The following is a 21,252-nucleotide window of genomic DNA, read 5'->3' on the forward strand; positions in this document are numbered from 1 at the left end:
AGAGAGGTGAATGTTAATTAAATCTATCATGGTAATTTTATGCCATCTAGCCACTGATGGATTAAGTGGGGCACATGACACAGTGTTGGCCTATCAGACTTAAGGAGAAGTTCCCTGGGGGCTTCTGGGAAAGATATTTTTCCCTAATATGATAAAAAGGAACAAGGGCCATGATTTTTAACTTCTGGCTCCAAAGCTGAAAAAAACAAATGTCTGTTGTTTTACAAAGGAAGGAAGAAAGAGAGGGAGGGAGAAAGCAAGGACTAAAGGAAGGGAGTGAGGGAAGGAAGGAGTATGGAAGGCAGGGAAGAAGGAAGGTGAGATTCTGGGATCCTGGCTTGGCCTGTGTTTGAACACGTTTAAGTAGAATGAGGCAACAAACCTTCAACTGTGAAAAGAGCCTCCTGAGGACAAAGTCAATGCTGAGGCAGGCTGAAAGGAAAATGGGGGGAAACTGTGGGTCCCGAATGTCCTGTTATGCCTTTGATTAACCAACCCTACAAAGAGATACTTCTTTGTTTTGTGAACTAAGATATTTTTCTTGAGTTTAAAACAACTTTAATTGTGTATTTTCTTCCCTGCCACCTAAACCATCCTAACTGATACAAACACACTAAATGTTCTCAGAGACAAAATGTTCCAATACAGCCATGGGCTTGATACCTGTTTATGCTGCTGTGTCAAACTGGAATTGCTTCTGAATGTTTCTCATCCTTTCCAGCTGAGAATAAATGACACAACCTCTCTGAAGCCTTCCCTGATACTACAGTCCAAGTCAGGAATCGCTGATCCTAATTCCGTTCTTCTACATCCCATTACTTATTTCTCAGAGCAGTTTAGCTACTAAGATCATCATTTTTGTGCCCATCCATTTGCTGACTTGAGTATCTTACTTAATAAGCTCCTATTCAAGAAGATAGGGGTGGTATCATAGTCATCTTTGTTTTCCCTTCTGTCAGTGCCTTCCAAATGGCACTTAATTAAATAGTTAAGTCGTTCTTCTACAGATGTCTTAAACAATTTTTTAAAAAGTAGTACAATAAGGAGCATGAACACGAGTCTCACAAGAATGTAGATAAAGAGGGGGGAAAAACCCCAATACTCAATCTCTGTTGTTCACAAAGAGATAAAAAGAAATGAGGCATAACTTTTCATCTATGAAAGTAACAAAAATTTTAAATAATGATAATCCCCAATGCTGGTGTGTAAATGGTAAAATTGACTGTCTCATATTTCTCTGAAGGTAGTTAACTGATATAATGTTATTGACAATATTACTGGCAATTTGGCAATAATATTGAGAGCAGTCTAAAATGTTCAGTCACTATCCCCATAAACCAACTCCCAGAAATTACACAATGCAAATAGTTGAAAAGAAAGAAAAGTCTCTATTGAAAAACATTAAAAATTAAAGAAAAAAAAAAAACCAGAAAAAAGTATATAAACAATCTAAATAATATACCTCTGCCTAGTTTATGCTGGAACATGGTTAACATTTCTGTTCCCCCTAGAACTGACGGGGTGGGGTAGGGTGTTTGTTTGTTTGTTTTTCCTGCTTCTTTAAATTTCAGCATTTCAGCCAACCTGGACTAGATTTCAAAGACCCATGCATGACTGGGCAAACCACTCAACTCTTGGCTTCATTTTTCTTCATGTGTAACATGGTAATTTTATAGGACTATTGTAAAGATCATATTAATTAATTGAACATTCATTGAATACCTCATTTGTGCCAGCTAGACATTGGGATTAAAGATATTAAACCCTTGTCCTTGAGTCTGGTTGGGGAAAGAGAAAGACCGACAGTAGAGACAGAGACCAAGTTCAACAACAAGTGACAAATGCAGACACGGATGCGCAAAGAGCAGCTCACCAGCCCATGCTGCATGAAACGGCAGGGCCTGTGAGAGAGGGCTTCCTGGAAGAAGCAACAGTAAGCTGAGTCCTGGAGCAGACCGGAGATGGGAACCAGAGGGCAAGGAAGGTGGGGCCCAGTCAGGGGGTTGAGTGGAGAAAGCAAGAGATGGACAAAGATATGGGGACCTAAAAGATCATGCCACCTTCTCAGAAGCAAGGTGGCCATTGCATGTGTCCTTGTTGGGTGTGGTAAGCGGCGCAAAGGAGCTGGAGGGGGCTGCTTGACAATCCAATAGTCTGGTTTGAGATTCAAGACGGTTTCTTGTCTCTAAACTAAGGATAATAAAAATGCCTACCTTGAAAGGTGGTTGGAAAGATTAATTGAAATGAACTTAAGACAAGAAGCTAAGAGCGCAGCAACCTCTGCAATGGCTGCCCTGGGCTGCCCACGGGCCGGGAGGCTTTGGGGCAATTCCACTCACTGGGGTCTCCTGGGGCAAACAGGCGAGGGAGGCCACCTCTCTGCTCAGGAAGATTCACAGGAGCAAAGACAGGCGCAAGGATGGGGACCCTGCAAGGCAAGCACACACCAGGGGACATCACAGCTCAAAGAGGAGGCAGCACTTGAGCCGGTCCTGAAGAGATGATCAAAGTCTTTAAAATAACTTTTTTTCTGTTCGCCAAAGAAATGCATGTTCATTTTTTAAAATTTGGAAAATATAGAGAAACTAGAAATCTCTGGCTATCCACGCCCCTTTCAACTGAGAAAACTATCATTAGCTATTTACCCTCTTTTTTCAATGTTCTCTCTCACACCCGAGCACACACACGGACCCCTAACTTGAAACAAGCAAGGGCCACACAGCACAGCCTGGCTTGTTACCCATCTCAGTCCCCTCTACCAGGACAGGTCAGACTCTGGGAGGACGCCAAGGGCGAGGCGAGTTCTCCAGGGAGGAGGCAGCGTGAGGACACGCGGCAGGGAGCCTGGGCCCCAGGGCCACGCAAGTGCTCCATTTGGCTGTATCCAGAAACGGTTCTCGTTCTGGGGTTCCGCCACAGTCTGCAACTCAGGTGATGTGTCAGATTTTTTCCCCAGCTAAACTTTGCTCTGAGCAATTTCTGATGCCAGTGAAGGGGAAGTGAGTGGCTTGAGAGTAGGCAGACTTGGGTTTGAACCCCAGCTTGCTCCTAACTCCACGTGGGAGCCTGACTCATCCCAGCCTGAGGATCCTTATATAAAAGAATTATATCACAAGGGTGGCTTGATGATTAAATACAATAATATATGTTAAAAACTAGATACATTTAAAAAATTACAATAATAATAATAACAGCATTTATTGGCCAAGTGGGTAAGCCAGGCACTGGGGATCATTCTTCATATACAGTCTCATTCTATTCCTCCCAATAGAGCTCTGAAGACATTTATATCCCCATTTTATAAATAAGGAAACAGAGCTTTGAGAAGCCTGAGTAACTGGGTGAAGCCATGCAGCTAGTGAGGGGAGCTGGGACCTCAGCATATGGCGACTACTGGCCGTATTTAGACAACAACTGAGCTACTCCAGGCCAACATGCGCTCCGGCTCAGTCATCCAGCAGGCAGCCTCCACCTCTGCAGGCCCTGTTCTAGACCACCAGTGACTTCGTGCCCAGGTCTGGATGACCAGCTTCTTTCCCTCACAGGGTGTATGTGTCACATCCAGGCCTGGCCCTCCTATCTGATGGCTCTCCATCCTAATTCACCTGAAGTGCTGGTTACTCATTCACTCATTCATCAAATATTTATCAAGTGTCTACTAAATTCCAGCCCTCTGCCAGGGGCTACAGATGAGGAAAAACAGCCATGGTCTCTGCTCTCTTGAGCTTAAATGATCAGTGAGAAAAATGAAAATTCTGGGCTAGAGCTGTGAAGGGCAGGTCCAGGGTGCTATGGCGGCACAAATGTGGACAGGGAGCCGGGCCTCAGGATCTGAAGGAGCAGGAGTCACCTGGGCAACGAGGATAGGAGAATGCCTTTTAGGTGGATGGGAATAGCCACGGTTGATAGAGACTTTGGGAATTGGTCCTGCAAATTCCTTTCCATTTTAACAGGCAGAAATGCCTGAAACCAAACAAGATTCATCCCTAAGGCAGATTCGTGGAGCCATCCATACTACACATTGGACGGCCCCCTCCCTCAAGGACCACCCTGCTTGTCCTACGAAAGCCGAGAGCAGCAGTCTGCTGAGGAACCCCCTACCATGATGCTGCCTGGTGCCTGGTCTTCCCCTTGCCATTCTGTTCTGCTCCCACTTTGCAGTTATGGTTCCTAACGAACCCCAGGAAATTTCAGTCCAATTCCCAGTGATGGGCAACTGTTCCCCTCTCTGGATCCACCTCCAAATCTCCAGGCTCAAATCCTGGTTCCATCACTTGCTAGTTATGTGACCCTGAACAACCTCTGGGGCCTCAGTTTCCTAATGTGTAAATTGGGAGTAATAATAGTACCAGGCGCATAGAGTGAGGATGAACTGAACCCCTCTGGCATAAGGTACATGATATCTAAGCGTTCCCTATAACTGTAATAGTTGTCCTCCCCTAGAGAGACAGTGTGCCTAGATCCCTGTCCTACACGGGGCTGCGTCTGGCAAGCCCAGTTTCTGGGACAGGGCTATTTGCTCCTCCCCTGTGCTCCCACAGCACTTGGCTAGTCCCTAACAAAGTCCTTGTCGCGGGCTGTGGTTGTTGCTCACTGACCACAGTATTTTGCATCTGCCTTGCCTATTTGTAAGCTCTGCAGGGCACAGACCATGCTCACCATTGTCTCCAGCACCTACCCACATATGGTAGGGGCTAACCATGGAATGAATGAACAGCTAAGATAATATCACAATTAAATGCTGAGCCTACCCATCTGACTTCAGTAAGCATAGAAAACAACAATACTACTGAGTATGTTCACTGAGGACCAGTCATGTGGTAGGCACTATGCAAAACTCTTCATGTTACTACATTTAATTTTCTCAGCTTCTCGGGACAATGAATAATTCAGTGCATATCAATAGGGTGTTTGATATACACTTAGTGCTTACTCCATGTTTGTCATAATAATTAGTATTAGGCTCTTTTACAGAGGAAGAAACTATGGCTCAGAAGTGAAGTGATTTGTCTGAGCTCATGCCCTCAGTGGTGAAGTCAGGAGAGGGACTCCGGCTAGTTGACATCCAAACCAGCCTGAACCCAAACATTGATAAGTCTCATCTCTCTTCAATCCTGGAGTATTGGACTCAAGATTTTAAGGAACATACTATCAGCATAATCATTTCTTTTCTGCCTCTATGCTGCTATTTGGAATCCTATTCTAGACCATTTCCTGCCTGGGACCAGTGGGCAGAGTTTAATATTGCGGGGGAAAGTTTCTAAATTAATTACTTCTTTTCAAATCCCAGAAAAGGTTCAAGTTTATGCGAGTGTTGAGTTTCACGTCTCAGTTTTAATTCTATTTCCTTTCATTGTACTAGCCTGGCTGCACCTGGACAGACCTCACCTGTTGTGAACATGGGCTGCCAAACACATCATTTCCCCTTATCTGCCTCCTTCCCAGCCTATGAGGGCACCAGCTGAAGACCAGGGTGCCTGGACCCAGGCCCTTGGCGGTGGGCATCCGCCCCTGGCAGTAAACCCTTCTCCCCGTGGGAACAGGGCTACATCCCAAACAAAACTGATGTTGGCAACACTGCTCTGAGGGTCTGCACACCTGCTTCCTCTCACCTCCTCTGGGTGAATTCCTTCACAACCTCGGAACAGGGAAGAGCCTTTCTGATACAAAATCCAAAACCATAAAAGAAAATACTGATAAATTTTACTGCATAAAAAATTCAAGGCTTCTACATTGGGGAAAAACATACCACAAGGACAAAGATAATGACCTACTTGGGAAAATTACAATCACAGCACAGACAACGGTCTCATCTCTACACCACAAAAAACCAAGTGGGAAAAGACCAAGAACCAAGATTAAAAATAGGCAAAACGAATGACACACAGTTGATAGAAAAAATGCAAATGTTTCTGAAACGGGAAAAGCTGATGAGAATGGAAATTACACAAAAATACCATTTCTCATTTAGCAGAGTGGCAAAACTCCAAACCACGCCACACAACTCCGCTGTGGAGTTGTGGGAAACGGTGCCCCTGGCCTTGCAGGGGGAGGTGTGAAAGCTCGCTTGGCAAAAGCTAATGGAATCCCACATGCCCTTTGAGCCAGCAGGCCTACACCCCACAGCCACACTGGGACGGAGGAAATGGCCGTGCACAAGGTTATTTGTTGTAGCTTGTTCAGAACAGCGAAGCTTTGGAGACCGTCCAGTGCTCACCTGATTAACTAAATTTTTTTTTTATTCATTTTAGAGAGGAGAGGGAGAGAGAGAGAGGGGAGAGAGAGAGAGAGAGAGAGAGAGAGAGAGAGAGAGAGAGAGAGAGAGAAAGGGGGGAGGAGCAGGAAGCATCAACTCCCATTTGTGCCTTGACCAGGCAAGCCCAGGGTTTCTAACCGGCAACCTCAGCATTTCCAGGTCGACGCTTTATCCACTGCGCCACCACAGGTCAGGCCTAACTAAATTTTAATACGTGCTCACAGTGGAAGACTACACAGCCATGAAAAAAAGATTAAAAACAAGCAGAGAATGGGGATGCTCGCTATGTTCTTGCTGATATGGAACATTCCAGGGTTCAGTATTAAGCGAAAAGAGCAAGTCACAATGTATATAGGAAGTTACATTTTTGTGTAAGAAAAAACCAAATATTTGGATTTTGTATTTGCATCAAGAAGTGAAATACCATAAGAATAAACTCTGGAAATACTGGAAGAATACACAATAAATGAATAAAAGTGCTTACCACTAAGGAGTTGGGGTGGAAGATGTATGGGACCAAGACTTCTCACTGCAGAGCATTTTGATTTATGAACCATATAAATGCATTATCGACTCAAAAATATTCTAGTTAAATGTGAAAAATCAAAAGACCCAATTGGGGAGGGAGCATCTGAGTGAAGAATCTATTCAAATGGTTGAATGGTCCTGGAGTGCCAAAAACCAAATAAATTACAAATACAATCTGGCATAGCTTTATGGCATTTTGCTTTCCTAATACCCAATTACTTAACAAACACTACTGAGCTCCTACCATGGACCAGGCAAACCATATTAAGTGCTGGCCACACACAGTAAGTCAGACATGCTCCTTCCCTTCGGGGAGTTGTGGCCATGGAGGAAGTCAGTGGTGCGAGGGGTCCAGGCAGTATGCCCCAAGCACAGAGGAGGTACAGCTAATTCTCCACAACAGGAGAGAACAGGTAGACATGCAGGGGGACCTCACAACATGGGCAGCTGTGCCAGCTGAGAAGGGGCAGGGTCTCGGGGGTCATGTTAAACCGTCACTAAGCGCTGGCTGTGCTGGCCAGCAGTGGTCTTGCGCCTCAGTTCCCAGCAGGACTGCGACTGCAGCATTCACTTCACAACAGCAATTCAATCTTTAACGCCATCATGGGCAGACTCTACAGAACTCCCCTTGGACTTCCCACTCTAAGTCATCATCCTGGCTCTAGGAGCCCTCTGCATGCCTTTCTGCTGTTGGGTGGGGGGTGGCGGTGGAATTTTCCATATTCCCAATGGGAATATGAAACAGTTCAACTACATTTCCTCTTCTCTGGAACCCCTTTTTATGAAGTTACAAGACCCTAAACTGACATGCTGGGTGAGCTGAGCAGAGTGAATATTCACATATATAGTCCTAAAATGCAATGAGATTTTAACATGATGAGTCCCATCAAGTGGTGACCCACTGTGACCCCAGTTCTACGCTATCATACCGCTGAATTACAGCTTTTTCTTTCCCTGTGCTATACGTATCTTCTGTCACCACAAATCAGTAACAGCCATGATGCGCTGGTAAAGGGCTGGGGAGGGCAAAGGAAGCACCTATGTTCCGAGTGAGGCAGGCAGGACCGGAGGACAACGGCAGCTGTCAGGGAGTGTCAAAGAGCAGAGGGAACAGGACACAGTGCAAACGGTCTCAGGAGAAACAGAAACCCCCTCCCACACATCCACCCCCCACACACACACACACACAGAATCTGGTAAGTCTTAGAGATAAGGGGAAAACTCTGGGCTCCTACTAGGATACAAGATCGAGGATTTGATTTATGTATTAAGGGAACAATGACGTAAAGGCTAGAGGACTGGGGCACAACTGGGTTACATTTAACTTGTACTGTACTGCCCAAGGAGGACAACAGAGAGCCCAAGGAATCCCACTGGGTTCCCACTCTTCAGACCCATCCTGTCACCCAGTCTCTCCGCTTCTCTCCGTCCCACTAACACAGCCCTGGGTTCAGCCCATTGCCCCAGAGAGTCCTCCTGGCTCTCACACACCTGCAGAGAACCTCCACGTTAACCTCTGAAAACGCCACTTAGATGTGTCACCCTTCTGTACCCAGTTCCTTAGGTGGCACCTTAGCTATCAAATTCCAAACCTCTTGTTTGGAATTCAAGTCCCTCAACAATATGGCCTAAACTTCCCTTCCCAGCCCTGTTTCCGATGAGTCTTCAACTTCTCTCTTCCAGCCAATCTGGAAACCTCTCCAAGATCAAAATCTGCCTGGTGGCTTTCTGCCTCCCAGCCCTCTACTGTCACCACTTAAAGGCACTTCAGGAATCCTTAGGCCCATTGCAAATGCTGCCTCCTTCAAGATGCCTTATCCAGTCACCCTCCAACCTTGTGACCTCTCCCAGACATTAGCATGCACTCTATCACCTGGGGGAGCTTGTTAAACAGAGTGTGTTTCAGGAGGTTTGGAGTGGGCCTGCAACCTGGGTTTCCAACAAGCTTCCAGTGAGGTCACACTGGAGTCCAGGAACAAACACACTTGGTGTGGCAAGGTAGAATGCCTCACATGATTCAAATGGAGTCAGTCACATATGGCCTTGTATTATTAATATTAAAGTGCATACCTTAACTTCCCCTCTAGACTGAAAATTATTTGAGAGCAGTGACCCACAGAGGAGGCTTAGTTAGTAGAAAGAGAGCCAGCTATCAAATCAGACAGTTCTAAGTTTCGGTTCTTTTATTATTATTATTTTTATTTTTGTGAGAGACAGACAGAAAGGAAGGGAGAGAGATGAGAAGCATCAATTTATAATTGCAGCACTTTAGTTGCTCATTGATTACTTCTCATATGTGCCTTGACGGGGCGGGGAGCTGAGCCAGTGATCCCTTGCTCAAGCCAGTGACCATGGGCTTCAAGCCAGCAAACTTTGGGCTCAAGTCAGAGACCATGGGGTCATGTCTGTGATCTCATGCTCAAGCCAGAAACCCCAGGATCAAGCTGTGAGCCCGTGCTCAAGCCAGCAACCTTGGGGTTTCAAACCTGGGTCTTCAGCATCCCAAGTTGACACTCTATCCACTGTGCCACCACCTACCTGGTCAGGCGAAGTTTCAGTCTTAACTCTACCATTCACTGATATGATATTAACTAACTCCCCAAACCTCTGAATCTCCATTTCCTCATCTGTAAAATGGGGATAAAAATTACCTCCCTATCAGAGGTTTAAAGGAAACAATGCCCGTGATGAGGTCTAACATACTGCCCTGATGCTGAATATATTTTAATTTTGACCCCCTGCTCTTTCCTTCCTTGTACCACTTTGGGCTTTCCACAAGGTCCTGTAGTAAATTGGAACCTTCTTGGCCCAACTTCAGCAGGAGCTTCTGTTCTACTTGTACAATCTGTTCAATCCCTACTGCTGAGCCTGCCTTTTGGGATACAATGTTTTGACCAACCATGGTCCTGATAATGCTTCACAGCTCATCCCCACCTTCCCCTTTGTTGGTAGGCATGCTATCAGAAACATAAAAACCTGCAGACATCTTCCCTGGCCGGATGGCTCAGCGGTAGAGCATCGGCCTGGCGTGCGGGGGACCCAGGTTCGATTCCCGGCCAGGGCACATAGGAGAAGCGCCCATTTGCTTCTCCACCCCCCCCCTCCTTCCTCTCTGTCTCTCTCTTCCCCTCCCGCAGCCAAGGCTCCATTGGAGCAAAGATGGCCCGGGTACTGGGGATGGCTCCTTGGCCTCTGCCCCAGGCGCTAGAGTGGCTCTGGTCGCGGCAGAGCGACGCCCCAGAGGGGCAGAGCATCACCCCCTGGTGGGCAGAGCGTCGCCCCTGGTGGGTGTGCCGGGTGGATCCCGCCCGGTCGGGCGCATGCGGGAGTCTGTCTGAAGTCTCTCCCCCGTTTCCAGCTTCAGAAAAATACAAAAAAACAAAAAACAAAACCCTGCAGACATCTGCCAGGAGGGAAATGCAATTTGTTCAGGTCAGAAATGAGCATGTGTGGGCCCGACTCATGGTCACCAAACCACCCCCTTTCATTCAGGCTCCTACTGCTCCGACATTTAGAGTCTGACCTCACTGGTTCAGGGTTTGCTTCCAAACTGCATTCTATCAAAATGTCCCACTTCCTCATGCTCACTGAAGCCCTAGCTAATCAACTAAATCACCCTTTTCTGGGCTGCTAAAAGGGACATAACAGGAAGTGCACCGACAGAAATCAAAAGACTGAGGTAGCAGTTCTGATTTTAGCACAACCTAAGAATATGATTTTGAGCAAATAGCATCCCTTCTTTGAGCCTCAGTTTCCTCATCTGTAAAACAGGGGAGTAGGCCAAGATAATTAAAAAACATCTACTAATCTTGGACATAAAGCTAATAAACTGATTACTGTATTCTCTTATTCCATTTCTTTTTAACCAGGACCCCTTGATGTCCAGCTGTCATTTTGGCCAGTAGAAGAAATCATTTACACCAGGCGGAACTCTGACCTCTCTCGAATCACCCAGGGAAAGCATTATGCGCCTGCCTGACAAGTCTCAGCAACTCCAAATACTGGATTTCTGACCAGAGTGACATTACAATAGAATCCAATAACAGAAAGACAACTAGGAAATAACACAATGTTTAGAAATTAAGCAATAGGTTTCTAAAAAGGGGGGGGGGGGTAAAAGAAAAAAATTGCAATAGAACTTAGCAAATGAGTTTGGATAAAAATGAAAGTATGACAGCAGAATAATGGTAGGATACAGGTAAGCAGTGCTCAGAGGAAAACCCATAACGGAAATTCCTATCCAAGAAAAGGCTGCAAGTCAATGATCTAAGTATGTGTCTCAAAAGCTAGAAAAAGAAAAATTATTCTGAAAGTAGAAAGAAATAAAATAGATAAGGGTAGAAATAAATAAAATAGAAAAAGGTGTAAATTGGGAAAACAACAAAGCCAAAAGTTAGACTTTTGAAAAGACTAATAAAATTGATAAATTCTGGCAAAACCAACCAAGGAAAACAGAGGCAACATACCATATTTCTCCATGTATAAGATGCTCCCATGCATAAGACACACTTTAATTTTGGGGCCCAAAATTTGAAAAAAAAAATGTATTACATAAAGTTATTGAACTCAAGTTTTACTCATCATAAAATTCATACAACTCCTCATCACTGTCAAAACTCCCATCCATTAGCTTGTCCTCATCTGTGTCTGATGATGAATCACTGTCTTCAACAATGAGCGCAAAAACAAGCACGAAAAAGTGGGAAATGCAAGTAAAAAATCTACAACCACTGTATAAGACACACCCAGTTTTAGACCCAAAGTTTTTGAAAAAAATGTGCATCTTCTACATGGGAAAATCCGGTAAATTGCCAGTATCAGAAACAAAAAAGGAACATCACTATTGATGCTAAAGATGTGACAAGAAGTAATAAAAGGAAGTTTGAACAATGTCCGGGAGGTAAACTTGAAAATTTAGATGAAATGAATTTCTTAAAAATAACAATTTGTTCATAGTAACATAACAAAAAATAGAAAATTATGAATAATCCTATTGCTTTATTTTTCTATTGCTATTTTATTTTATTTTATTTTATTTTATTTTATTTATCCCTCTTCTCCCGGCTCTATTGCTATTTTAAAAATTGACTCTATCATTAAGAAGTTTTCCTCAAAAGAAACTCCAAACCCAGAGGGCTGCTGTGTTCAATTCTCCCTAATAATTAAGAAGTAAATAATACCAATATTATACAAACTCTTCAGAAGAAATAAAACAAAGAACTCAACCACCTCTTTTTTTATGAGGCCTATATAACTGTGACACCAAAAGCTGATCAGGACATTCATCATAAGAAAGGAAAAGCTGTAAGTCAGCAAAGTCTCATGAACATAGATACCAACATTCTTAACAAAATAATGGTCAATCTAAACTAGAAATAGATTTAAAAACATACTTCAAACCAAGTGCAGTTTATTCTCAGCAAACCAGGGATTTGATCATGAGTATCTAACAAAAAATTCATAAGAAACATCATACTCATTAGGGAAATATTAAGAGTTTTCCCCGCTTAGGTCGGGAACAAAACAAGGATCACCTCAATACCACATTGCCCTAGGTCCCTGCCAGCACACTAAGTCACAGGAAAGAAAGAAAACTATAAAGACTATGAAAGAATATGGAAAACTAATACTCTCAGGTGACATGATTATGTCAATAGAAATAATTTTTTAAAGCAAACTCATATTTAATGAGCAAATGTAGCAAAGTGGCTAGATACAAAATAATTACCTAAAAAAATCAGCTGCATTTGCATATGATAACAACAATTTTTAAAACTTTAGAAATAATTCTTGTGCTGAAAAACATCAGTTACCTAAAGAATATAGCTAACGGAAGATGTGTAAAACCTCTACACTGAAACCTGCAAAACACTGCTGAGAGAAATTAAAGGCCATTTAATACAAAGAGGCCTAGTCTGGTGTCATGGATAGAATGTCAACCTGGGATGCTGAGAACCCAGGTTTCAAACTCCAAGGTTCCCGCCTTGAGCAAGGGGTCACGGGCTTGGCTAGAGCCCCCGGGTCAAGGAACATATGAGAAGCAATCAATGGACAACTAAGGTGCCACAACTATGAGTTTATGCTTCTCATCTCTCTCCTTTCCTGTCTGTCTGTCTCTGTCTCTCTATCCCTCTGTTTCTATCCCTCTCTCTCTCTAAATAAAAGAATAATAATAATAATACACAGAGGCCTAATGTCACATATATAGATTGGAAATGCTTGGTAAAATGTCAGTTCTTCCCAGATTAATTCAGAGTCAATGTAATCCCAATAAAAATCCCATTGTACATGTGAAAATTGAAAAACCAATTCTAAAATCTATATGGAAATATTAAGAACTTAAATTACCCAAAACAATCTTGAAGAAGAGGTTTTATGCTACCAGATACCACAACTTATTATAAAAGTAATATAATAAAGACTGTGGTGTTGACTCAAAACAGAGAAGCAAAACAATGGTTCAGAATAGAGGTCAAGACACACACCCATATGTACATGATCTCCTGATATACGGCCAGTGAGTAAAGGAATTCTTTTAAACAAAAGGTGCTCTATCAGCCAAAAATTAAAAATAAAAAATAACTATGACTCCTCTTTCATACCACATACAAAAATTCCAGATGGACTGATGTAAGAATAAAAGGTAAAATAATAAAACTTTTAGATAACAACATGAAAAATATCCTTATGACCTTGAAAGAAAAAAATATTTCTTTTTTGTTGTTGTTAGAGAGAGGGAGAGAGGGACAGAGGGATAGGAACATGGAATTGTTCCTGTATGTACCCTGACCAGGGATCGAACCAGCAACCTCTGTGCTTCAGGATGATGCTTCAACCAACTGAGCTATCTGGCCAGTGCTTAAAGATTTCTTAAAAGGACACAAAAAGCACTAACTATAAAAGAAAAACACTGATAAACTAGACTTTATTAAAATTAAGAATTTCTGCTCATCTGAAGAAGATTCCACTAAGAAAATGAACAGGTAGACCACAAACTGAGAGACTATGCTTGCAATGCTTTTATCTGATAAGCATCTCCTTTCCAGAATATAAAAACAACTCCTACAGATCAATAAGGAAAATATAAACAGCACAATTTTTAAAGAGTGGAGGAAGATTTAGACATTGGGTGGTTAGCACAGAATGCAATATTCGGATAACGTATGATAGAACTGTATACTTGCCTGACCAGGTGGTGGTGCAGTGGATAGAGCATCAGCCTGGGATGCAGAGGACCTGGGTTTGAGACCTCACCGGGTTTGAGACCCCGAGGTCGCCAGCTTGAGCGCGGGCTCATCTGGTTTGAGCAAGGCTCACTAGCTTGAGCCCAAGGTCGCTGGCTCGAGCAAAGGGTCACTCGATCTGCTGTAGCCCCCCGGTCAAGGCACATATGAGAAATCAATCAATGGACAACTAAGGAACCGCAACGAAGAATTGATGTTTCTCATCTCTCTCCCTTCTTGTCTGTCTGTCCTATCTGTCCCTCTCTGACTCTGTCTCTGCCACAAAAAAACCAAAAAACAAACTAAAGAAATAACTATATACTTTGAAACCTTATACTATTAACACTATTAACTACTAACTGCTAATACTACTAACACTATTAACAAAGCTTACCCCAATAAACATAACAAATAACTCTTTAAAGAAACTGACAGGCAAAAGACCTGAATAGGTAGCTCCAATCCTCCAGAGCATCAATCCTTCTCAAACTCTTCCAAAAAATAGAAGAGGAGAGAATTTCCAAACTCATTCTAGACAAAGACACTATGAGAAAGAAAACGATAGATCAACATCCCTTATGAATTTTGATGCAAAAATCCTCAATGAAATGCCAGTAAACAAAAGTTGACAGTGTGTTGAAAGCATTATATACCATGACAAGGTGGGATTACTTTTTTATTCCCTGAATGAAAGGATAGTTCAACATACAAAGATCAATCAATGTAATATACCATATTAACATAATATTCACATGGTCTTCTCAATTGATGCAGAGAAAATATTTGACAAAATTCTTTCATGATAAAAACACTCCATGAAATACAAAAGAAAGAAAACTACTTCAACATACAAAAGCCTTTATAAACAACCCACAGCAAACATCACACCCAGTGATAAAAGACTGAAAGCTTTTCCTCTAAGGTCAGGAACAAGACAAAGTTGCTCACTTTTAACACTTCTATTTAACCTAGTACTAAGAGGCCTCGTCAGAGCCATTAGACAAGAATACTCACACACAAAATAAAAAACCCTGTCAGACCTAATATTCACATTCAACAAAGTTGAAGGATATGAATCAACACATGAAAATCAGCTGCATTTCTCTATACTAACAGTAAACAATCCAAAAAGGAAATTAAGAAAACAATTTTACTGTATTTATAATAACATCAAAAAAAATAAAATACTTAGGAATAACCTTAACCAAGGAAGCAAAAGACTTACACACTCAAAACTATAAACTGTTGCTGAAAGAAATTAAAGATGACATTAAGAAATGGAAAGGTATCCTATGTTCATGAATTGGGAAACAATATTTTTAAGATGCTAATACTACGCAAAGTGATCTACAGATCCAAAGCAACGCCTATCAAAATCCCAATAACATTTTTTTTTTTCAGAAATAGAAAAATTCATCCTAAAATTTGTATGGAATCTCCAGGGACCCTGAATAGCCAAAACAATTTTGAAAAAGAATAACAATGTTGGAGTCTCACATTTCCTGATTTCAAAACTTAATGCAAAGCTATACTAATCAAAATAGTTTGGTAGTAGCATAAAGACAGATATATATACCAACAGAATAGAATAGCGAGCCCAGAAATAAACCCTTGCATATATGGTTAAATGATTTTATTTTTTTACAGGGACAGAGAGAGAGAGAGTAAGAGAGAGGAATAGATAGGGACAGACAGACAGGAACGGAGAGAGATGAGAAGCATCAATCATCAGTTTTTCGTTGTGACATCCTAGTTGTTCACTGATTGCTTTCTCATATGTGCCTTGACCGTGGGCCCTCAGCAGACTGAGTAACCCCTTGCTCGAGCCAGCGACCTTGAGTCCAAGCTGGTGAGTTTTTTGCTCAAGCCAGATGAGCCAGTGCTCAAGCTGGTGACCTCGGGGTCTCGAACCTGGGTCATTTGCATCCCAGTCTGATGCTCTATCCACTGTGCCACCGCCTGGTCAGGCATGGTTAAATGATTTTTGACAAGGGTGTCAAGATCATTCAATAGGGAGAGGATAGGCTTTTCAGTAAAAGATGTTGAGAAAACTGGAAATCCACACACAAAAGATGAATGTGGACCCTCACCTTACATCAGAGATTTTCAACCTTTTTTTCTTCATGGCACACATAAACTAATTACTAAAGAAGAGAGGTCAGCGCCCCTCTTTTTCCTTAGTAATTAGTTTATTTGTGCCATGAGGGAAAAATGATTAAAAATCGCTGCCTTATACCATATAGAGAAATTAACTAAAAATAAAGACTTAAATCTAAGAGATAAAACTATAAAACTCAGCCCCTGGCAATGGGCAAGGAGGCACCTGATTGGTGGTGCTGTTCTTATATCAGTCAGGGGCAAAGCAGGTGTTCAGCCCTAGTTCATCCTAGCTTGATGCCTGTATTGGTGGCCAGAGCTGTTTCATGCCTAGGGCACATAAAAAAAAACAACAACTATAAAACTCTTGGAAGAAAACATAGAGGAAAAGTTTCATGATACTGGATTTAGCAATTTCTTGGACATGACAACAAAGCACTGGAAGCAAAAGAAAGATAAACTGGACTACATCAAAATTTAAAAATTTAATGATTCATTAAAGGCACAATAATGGAGTAAAAAGCAAGTCATGGAATGGAAGAAAATATTTGAAAATTGTACATCTGATAAGGTGTTAATATGTAGAATGTACAAAAACTCCTACAATTCAGCAACAAAGAAAAACCAATTTAATTTTTTAAAAAATGGGTAAATGACTTGAATAGATATTTTCCCAAAGAAGGTATATAAATGGTCAATAGGCACATGGAAAGATGTTCAATATCACTAATCATTAGGGAAATACAAATCAAAACCATGAGATATCACTTTACACTCATTAGAATGGCTATTACAAAAAATAAGTATTGGCAGGAATGTGGAGAAATTGGAATTCTTGGGCATTTCTGATGGAAATGTAAAATGGTATACAGCTGCTATAGAAAATGGTTTGGCAGTTCCTCAAAATATAAACATAGAATTCCATATGATCCAGAAATTATATACTTTTGGGTATATACTCAAAATGATTGAAAGCAGGGACTTGAACAGCTACTTGTATATTGATGTTCATAAAAAGATTTTTCATAATAGCCAGAAGATGGAAATATTACAAATGCTTACCAATGGATGAATGAATAAATAAAATGTTGTATATACATGCAATGGAATGTCATTCAGCCTTTTAAAAAAAGGAAATTTTGACATATGCTACAACATGGATGAACCTTGAATATATTACACTATTAAATAAGCTACTCACGGCCCTGGCCAGTTGGCTTAGTGGTACAGTGTCGGCCCGGCGTGTGGAAGTCCTGAGTTTGATTCCTGGTCAGAGCACACAGGAGAAGCAACCATCTGCTTCTCTCCTCTTCCTTCTCCTTCTCTCTCTCTCTTCCCCACCAGCAGCCATAGCTTGATTGGTTCAAGGGCGTTGGTGGCAGGCACTGAGGATGACTCCATCAAGCCTCTGCCTCAGGTGCTAAAAATAGCTCAGTTAGGAGCATGGCCCAGATGGGCAGAGCATTGCCCCAGATGAGGGTTGCCAGGTGCATCCTAGTTGGGGTACATATGGGAGTCTATCTCCTCTCCTCTCACTTAAATAAAAAAAAACATTTTTTTAAAGTCAGTCACACAGGACAAATACTGTGTAAATCCACTTTTATGAGATACTTAGAGTAGTCAAATTCATGGAGGCAGAAAGTATAATAGTAGTTGCCAGGGGCTGGGAGGAAAGGGAAGGGGGAGTTATTATTTAATGGTTACAGAGTTTCAGTTTGGAAAGATGAAAAAAGATCTGTACATAGATGGTGGTGATGATTGTAGAACAAGGTGAATATACAGTGTGTCCATAAAGTCATGGTGCATTTTTGACCGGTCACAGGAAAGCAACAAAAGACGATACAAATGTGAAATCTGCACCAAATAAAAGGAGAACTCTCCCAGTTTCATACCTATTCAGTGCAGTTTGATGTGGGCTCACGCACAGCTTTTTTAAGGCTCCCTTAGGTAGCTATCCCGTATAGCCTCTACAGACTCGTCACTGACTGATGGCCTACCAGAACGGGGTTTCTCCACCAAACTGCCGGTTTCCTTCAACTGCTTATCCCACCGAGTAATGTTATTCCTATGAGGTAGCACTTCGTTATAAACACGCCAATATTCACATTGCACTTTGGTCATGGATTCAAATTTAGCGAGCCACAGAACACACTGAACTTTTCTCTGTACTGTCCACATCTCGGCTGGGATGGCTGTGGGCTTCTCTTCTGTATACACGGTGTTACATCATCATCTGCATATGCGCACATGCTGCCACATCATCCTACAGAAACTGGGAGGGTTTTCCTTTTATTTGGTGCAGATTTAACATTTCTATTCTCTTTTGTTGCTTTCCTGTGACCAGTCAAAAGTGTACCATGACTTTACAGACACACTGTATTTAACGCCACTGAACTAACTGTACATGTAAAATGGTAAATTTTGTTAATAATATTTGGCTGCAATAAAATAAAATTTAAATACTCAGAGATGCTTAATAAATAGTCAAAAACTTGATGCCTTGATCCAATAGCTCATTTGGTTAGAGTGATGTCCCGACATGTCAAGGTTGTAGGTTTGCTCCCCGGTCAGCGTACATACAAGAATCAACTAATGAATGCATGAATAAGTGGAACAACACATTGATGTTTCTCTCTCTCCCTTCTTCTCTCTCTCAAATTAATAAAACTTAATAGTCAAAAACTTGAAAAAATTTAAATATCCATCAATATTTAAATGAATATGTGAACTGTGGTATATGAATACAGTGAAGTACAATGCAGCAATGAAAAAGAAAGAACTATTGCTCCATACAACAGCATGAATGAATATCACAGACATTATACTGAGTGGAAAAAGCTATATACAGAATAATTTGGAGTCTATGAGTCCATTTATACAATGTTTAAAAAATCGGCAAAATCAAACTATAGTGATAAAATTGGGAGAGTAATTATCAATGGGGATGAGACATGAGGGGGCCTTCCGAAGTGCCAGAAATGCTCCACCTCATTTCTCTGGCTGGTGATTACACAGATGGATACAAAATGTAAGGGGGGGGGGGAAGATACTCATCAAACTATTCACATAAGTTTTATGTACTTGATATTCAATTTATCTCAATTTAATAACATGAAGCAAAACAGTGATGACAGGATGACTGGGATGGGAGAGCTGCTGGGAGGAAGCTGTTCAGCATGTCTAACAAGCTCCCTTGTGAATTATTGGGTGAATGTCACTGGCCCGCGCTTTGAGGAAATTGAACTAAGGAGATGCCCTTTACCAAGCAAGGGAGAAAGACACTTCTGTCTCAGCTGGAAATGACGTTTATAAGCCGCCCCCTTCTGCAGTGCTCACGGGGCAAATACAGGTCCCAGGCAACCCTAGGCTCTTAATAGAAGGCATGCAGAAACCTGTCTGACATCACCCAGGGGAGGGTGCCAACACAGCAGTGCCTATCCTTCCATCAGCTCTGGTTCTCAGGTCCAACATTCAGGGGAGATGTTCACTTTTCAATAGAAAGGACATATGTAGCTCTAAAACAACAATCCCATGACACACTACTCAAAACCCATGTCTACAGTGACACAGAGAATGGCCCTGGCCACCCATGGGCCACTTTGCCCAGAAGCATCACTGTAGCAGGGTCTTTGGGGTCTCAGACAGCAGTGAATGTGTGCACAGCAAGTGAATTCTGCAGTGGGCTCCATTTCCAGCACACCTGAGGCGCACCCCCTATCTCACAGCATCACATGGATGGCCTGGGGCACCCCACAAAAGCCTCGAGGGTCTCTGGTTTCAAGTGACCTGCCCCAGCCCAGCATCCTAGAAGTGCTCTTCCTCCCGTCAGGCCACTGGCCGTGTCTAAAATGTCCTAAAAAAGTGAGTTTCAAGCACTTACTTTCATCATTAGAAACATTCCCCAGAGATGTATGGCTGGAATAACGTTTGTTTTCGCTTTCATTGAGACACCTTTCAATCCAGCTCTCTGAAAAGAAAGAAAGAAAGAAAATCACAAAATCACAGAATTGCTGTTGGTGTTTGTGAAGAGACAGGAACACCAAAATGCATTAGCTTTATTCAACACCCACCAATTTTCACCTGAGAGCCACCCCTGCTGGAACAGATTTTACAAGAAGCTCCATGTGCACCATTTGCCAAGAGGTTTGAAGGCAAAACAGGAATTTGAAGCCCCACTTGAGTAATTCTTGGTCAAATTTTACTAATTCTGGAGTATTCATTGCTCAGTAGTGCCAACTAAGGATTATCTTTTTTTGAAAAGAAGATATGTTCTTGAGAAGGAGTTTGTAAAACAAAATTTATTTTAACTGAATCACTGGTGGTAGTTTGCAGACTTGTAAATTAGCACCAGACTTGTAAATCCCCTTCTTCTAACAAAAACAACAAGGAAAGCAGATAAAACCCTGTGATCTCTGGTGGAAGTGGAAAAGAAGGACAGGGGACCTTGCAGCTCACCTTCCTTTGCCAGGCGAGCCCTGAAGGGGCTCTTCCAAGCACAGACCATTAGCCGCTGCACGAGGAGATACTAAGAGCTCTATAACAGCTATGTAGTACTTTTAACATCCAAAACTATGGTTTTCAAAATCCATTGCAAAGGCTATATAGATGTACATTTCCTAATATAGCATAATGCTATTCCATTCTAGACCATCCACCACTCATTCATTCATTCAACAACTTCAGCTAAGTACAGTCAGTTCTGCTAAAATGCTTGCTTCGAAAATAAGAGTAGGTTCCAATACATGTAATATGAATGATTTGCACACGAAGCAAACTTTGTGTTTGCTTATGCTTGATTTTTTCTGTAAGAAAGAGGAGGTGAATATAGAAAGCCACATGTAGTTGAACTGAGCCCCACAGGAATATGCAAATTGCACACTTACACTTCAAGAATATACCGGCTACTTTAAGTTCACTGCGCATGTTACAAGCCCCGTCTGCCCAGATAACCCATGTTCCACCACTTCACAATGACGCAAGCTGCAACCTTTGTGACATCCGCTTCCAAAAGCAAACTTCGGGTCTTTTCCAACATCAAGTGTCTTGTTTATGGTATTTGTGTATCTCTTAGCCACTTAACGTGTAAAACTGCGTTATCATTTTTATTAGGCTATGTTTTAATGTGTCACTGACAAAGTTTTTGAGTGT

The 21,252-nt window shown here is 42.0% G+C and overlaps 1 protein-coding gene and 1 pseudogene across 2 annotated transcripts in view; one reads left to right on the forward strand and one right to left on the reverse strand.

The window, feature by feature from the left end:
- Positions 1–21,252, reverse strand: part of RFX4 (regulatory factor X4) — a 165,805-nt gene that overhangs the window by 118,861 nt on the left and 25,692 nt on the right. For both annotated transcript variants that reach the window (XM_066356036.1, XM_066356026.1), the window contains exon 2: positions 19,985–20,071. In XM_066356036.1, coding sequence (XP_066212133.1) covers positions 19,985–20,071 — 87 coding nt within the window. The remainder of the gene's footprint in view (positions 1–19,984; positions 20,072–21,252) is intronic.
- LOC136389917 (small nucleolar RNA SNORA48) lies at positions 16,304–16,447 on the forward strand (annotated as a pseudogene).

This window comes from Saccopteryx leptura, chromosome 1 (genome assembly GCF_036850995.1).
Source record: "Saccopteryx leptura isolate mSacLep1 chromosome 1, mSacLep1_pri_phased_curated, whole genome shotgun sequence".
NCBI classification, from domain to species: domain Eukaryota; kingdom Metazoa; phylum Chordata; class Mammalia; order Chiroptera; family Emballonuridae; genus Saccopteryx; species Saccopteryx leptura.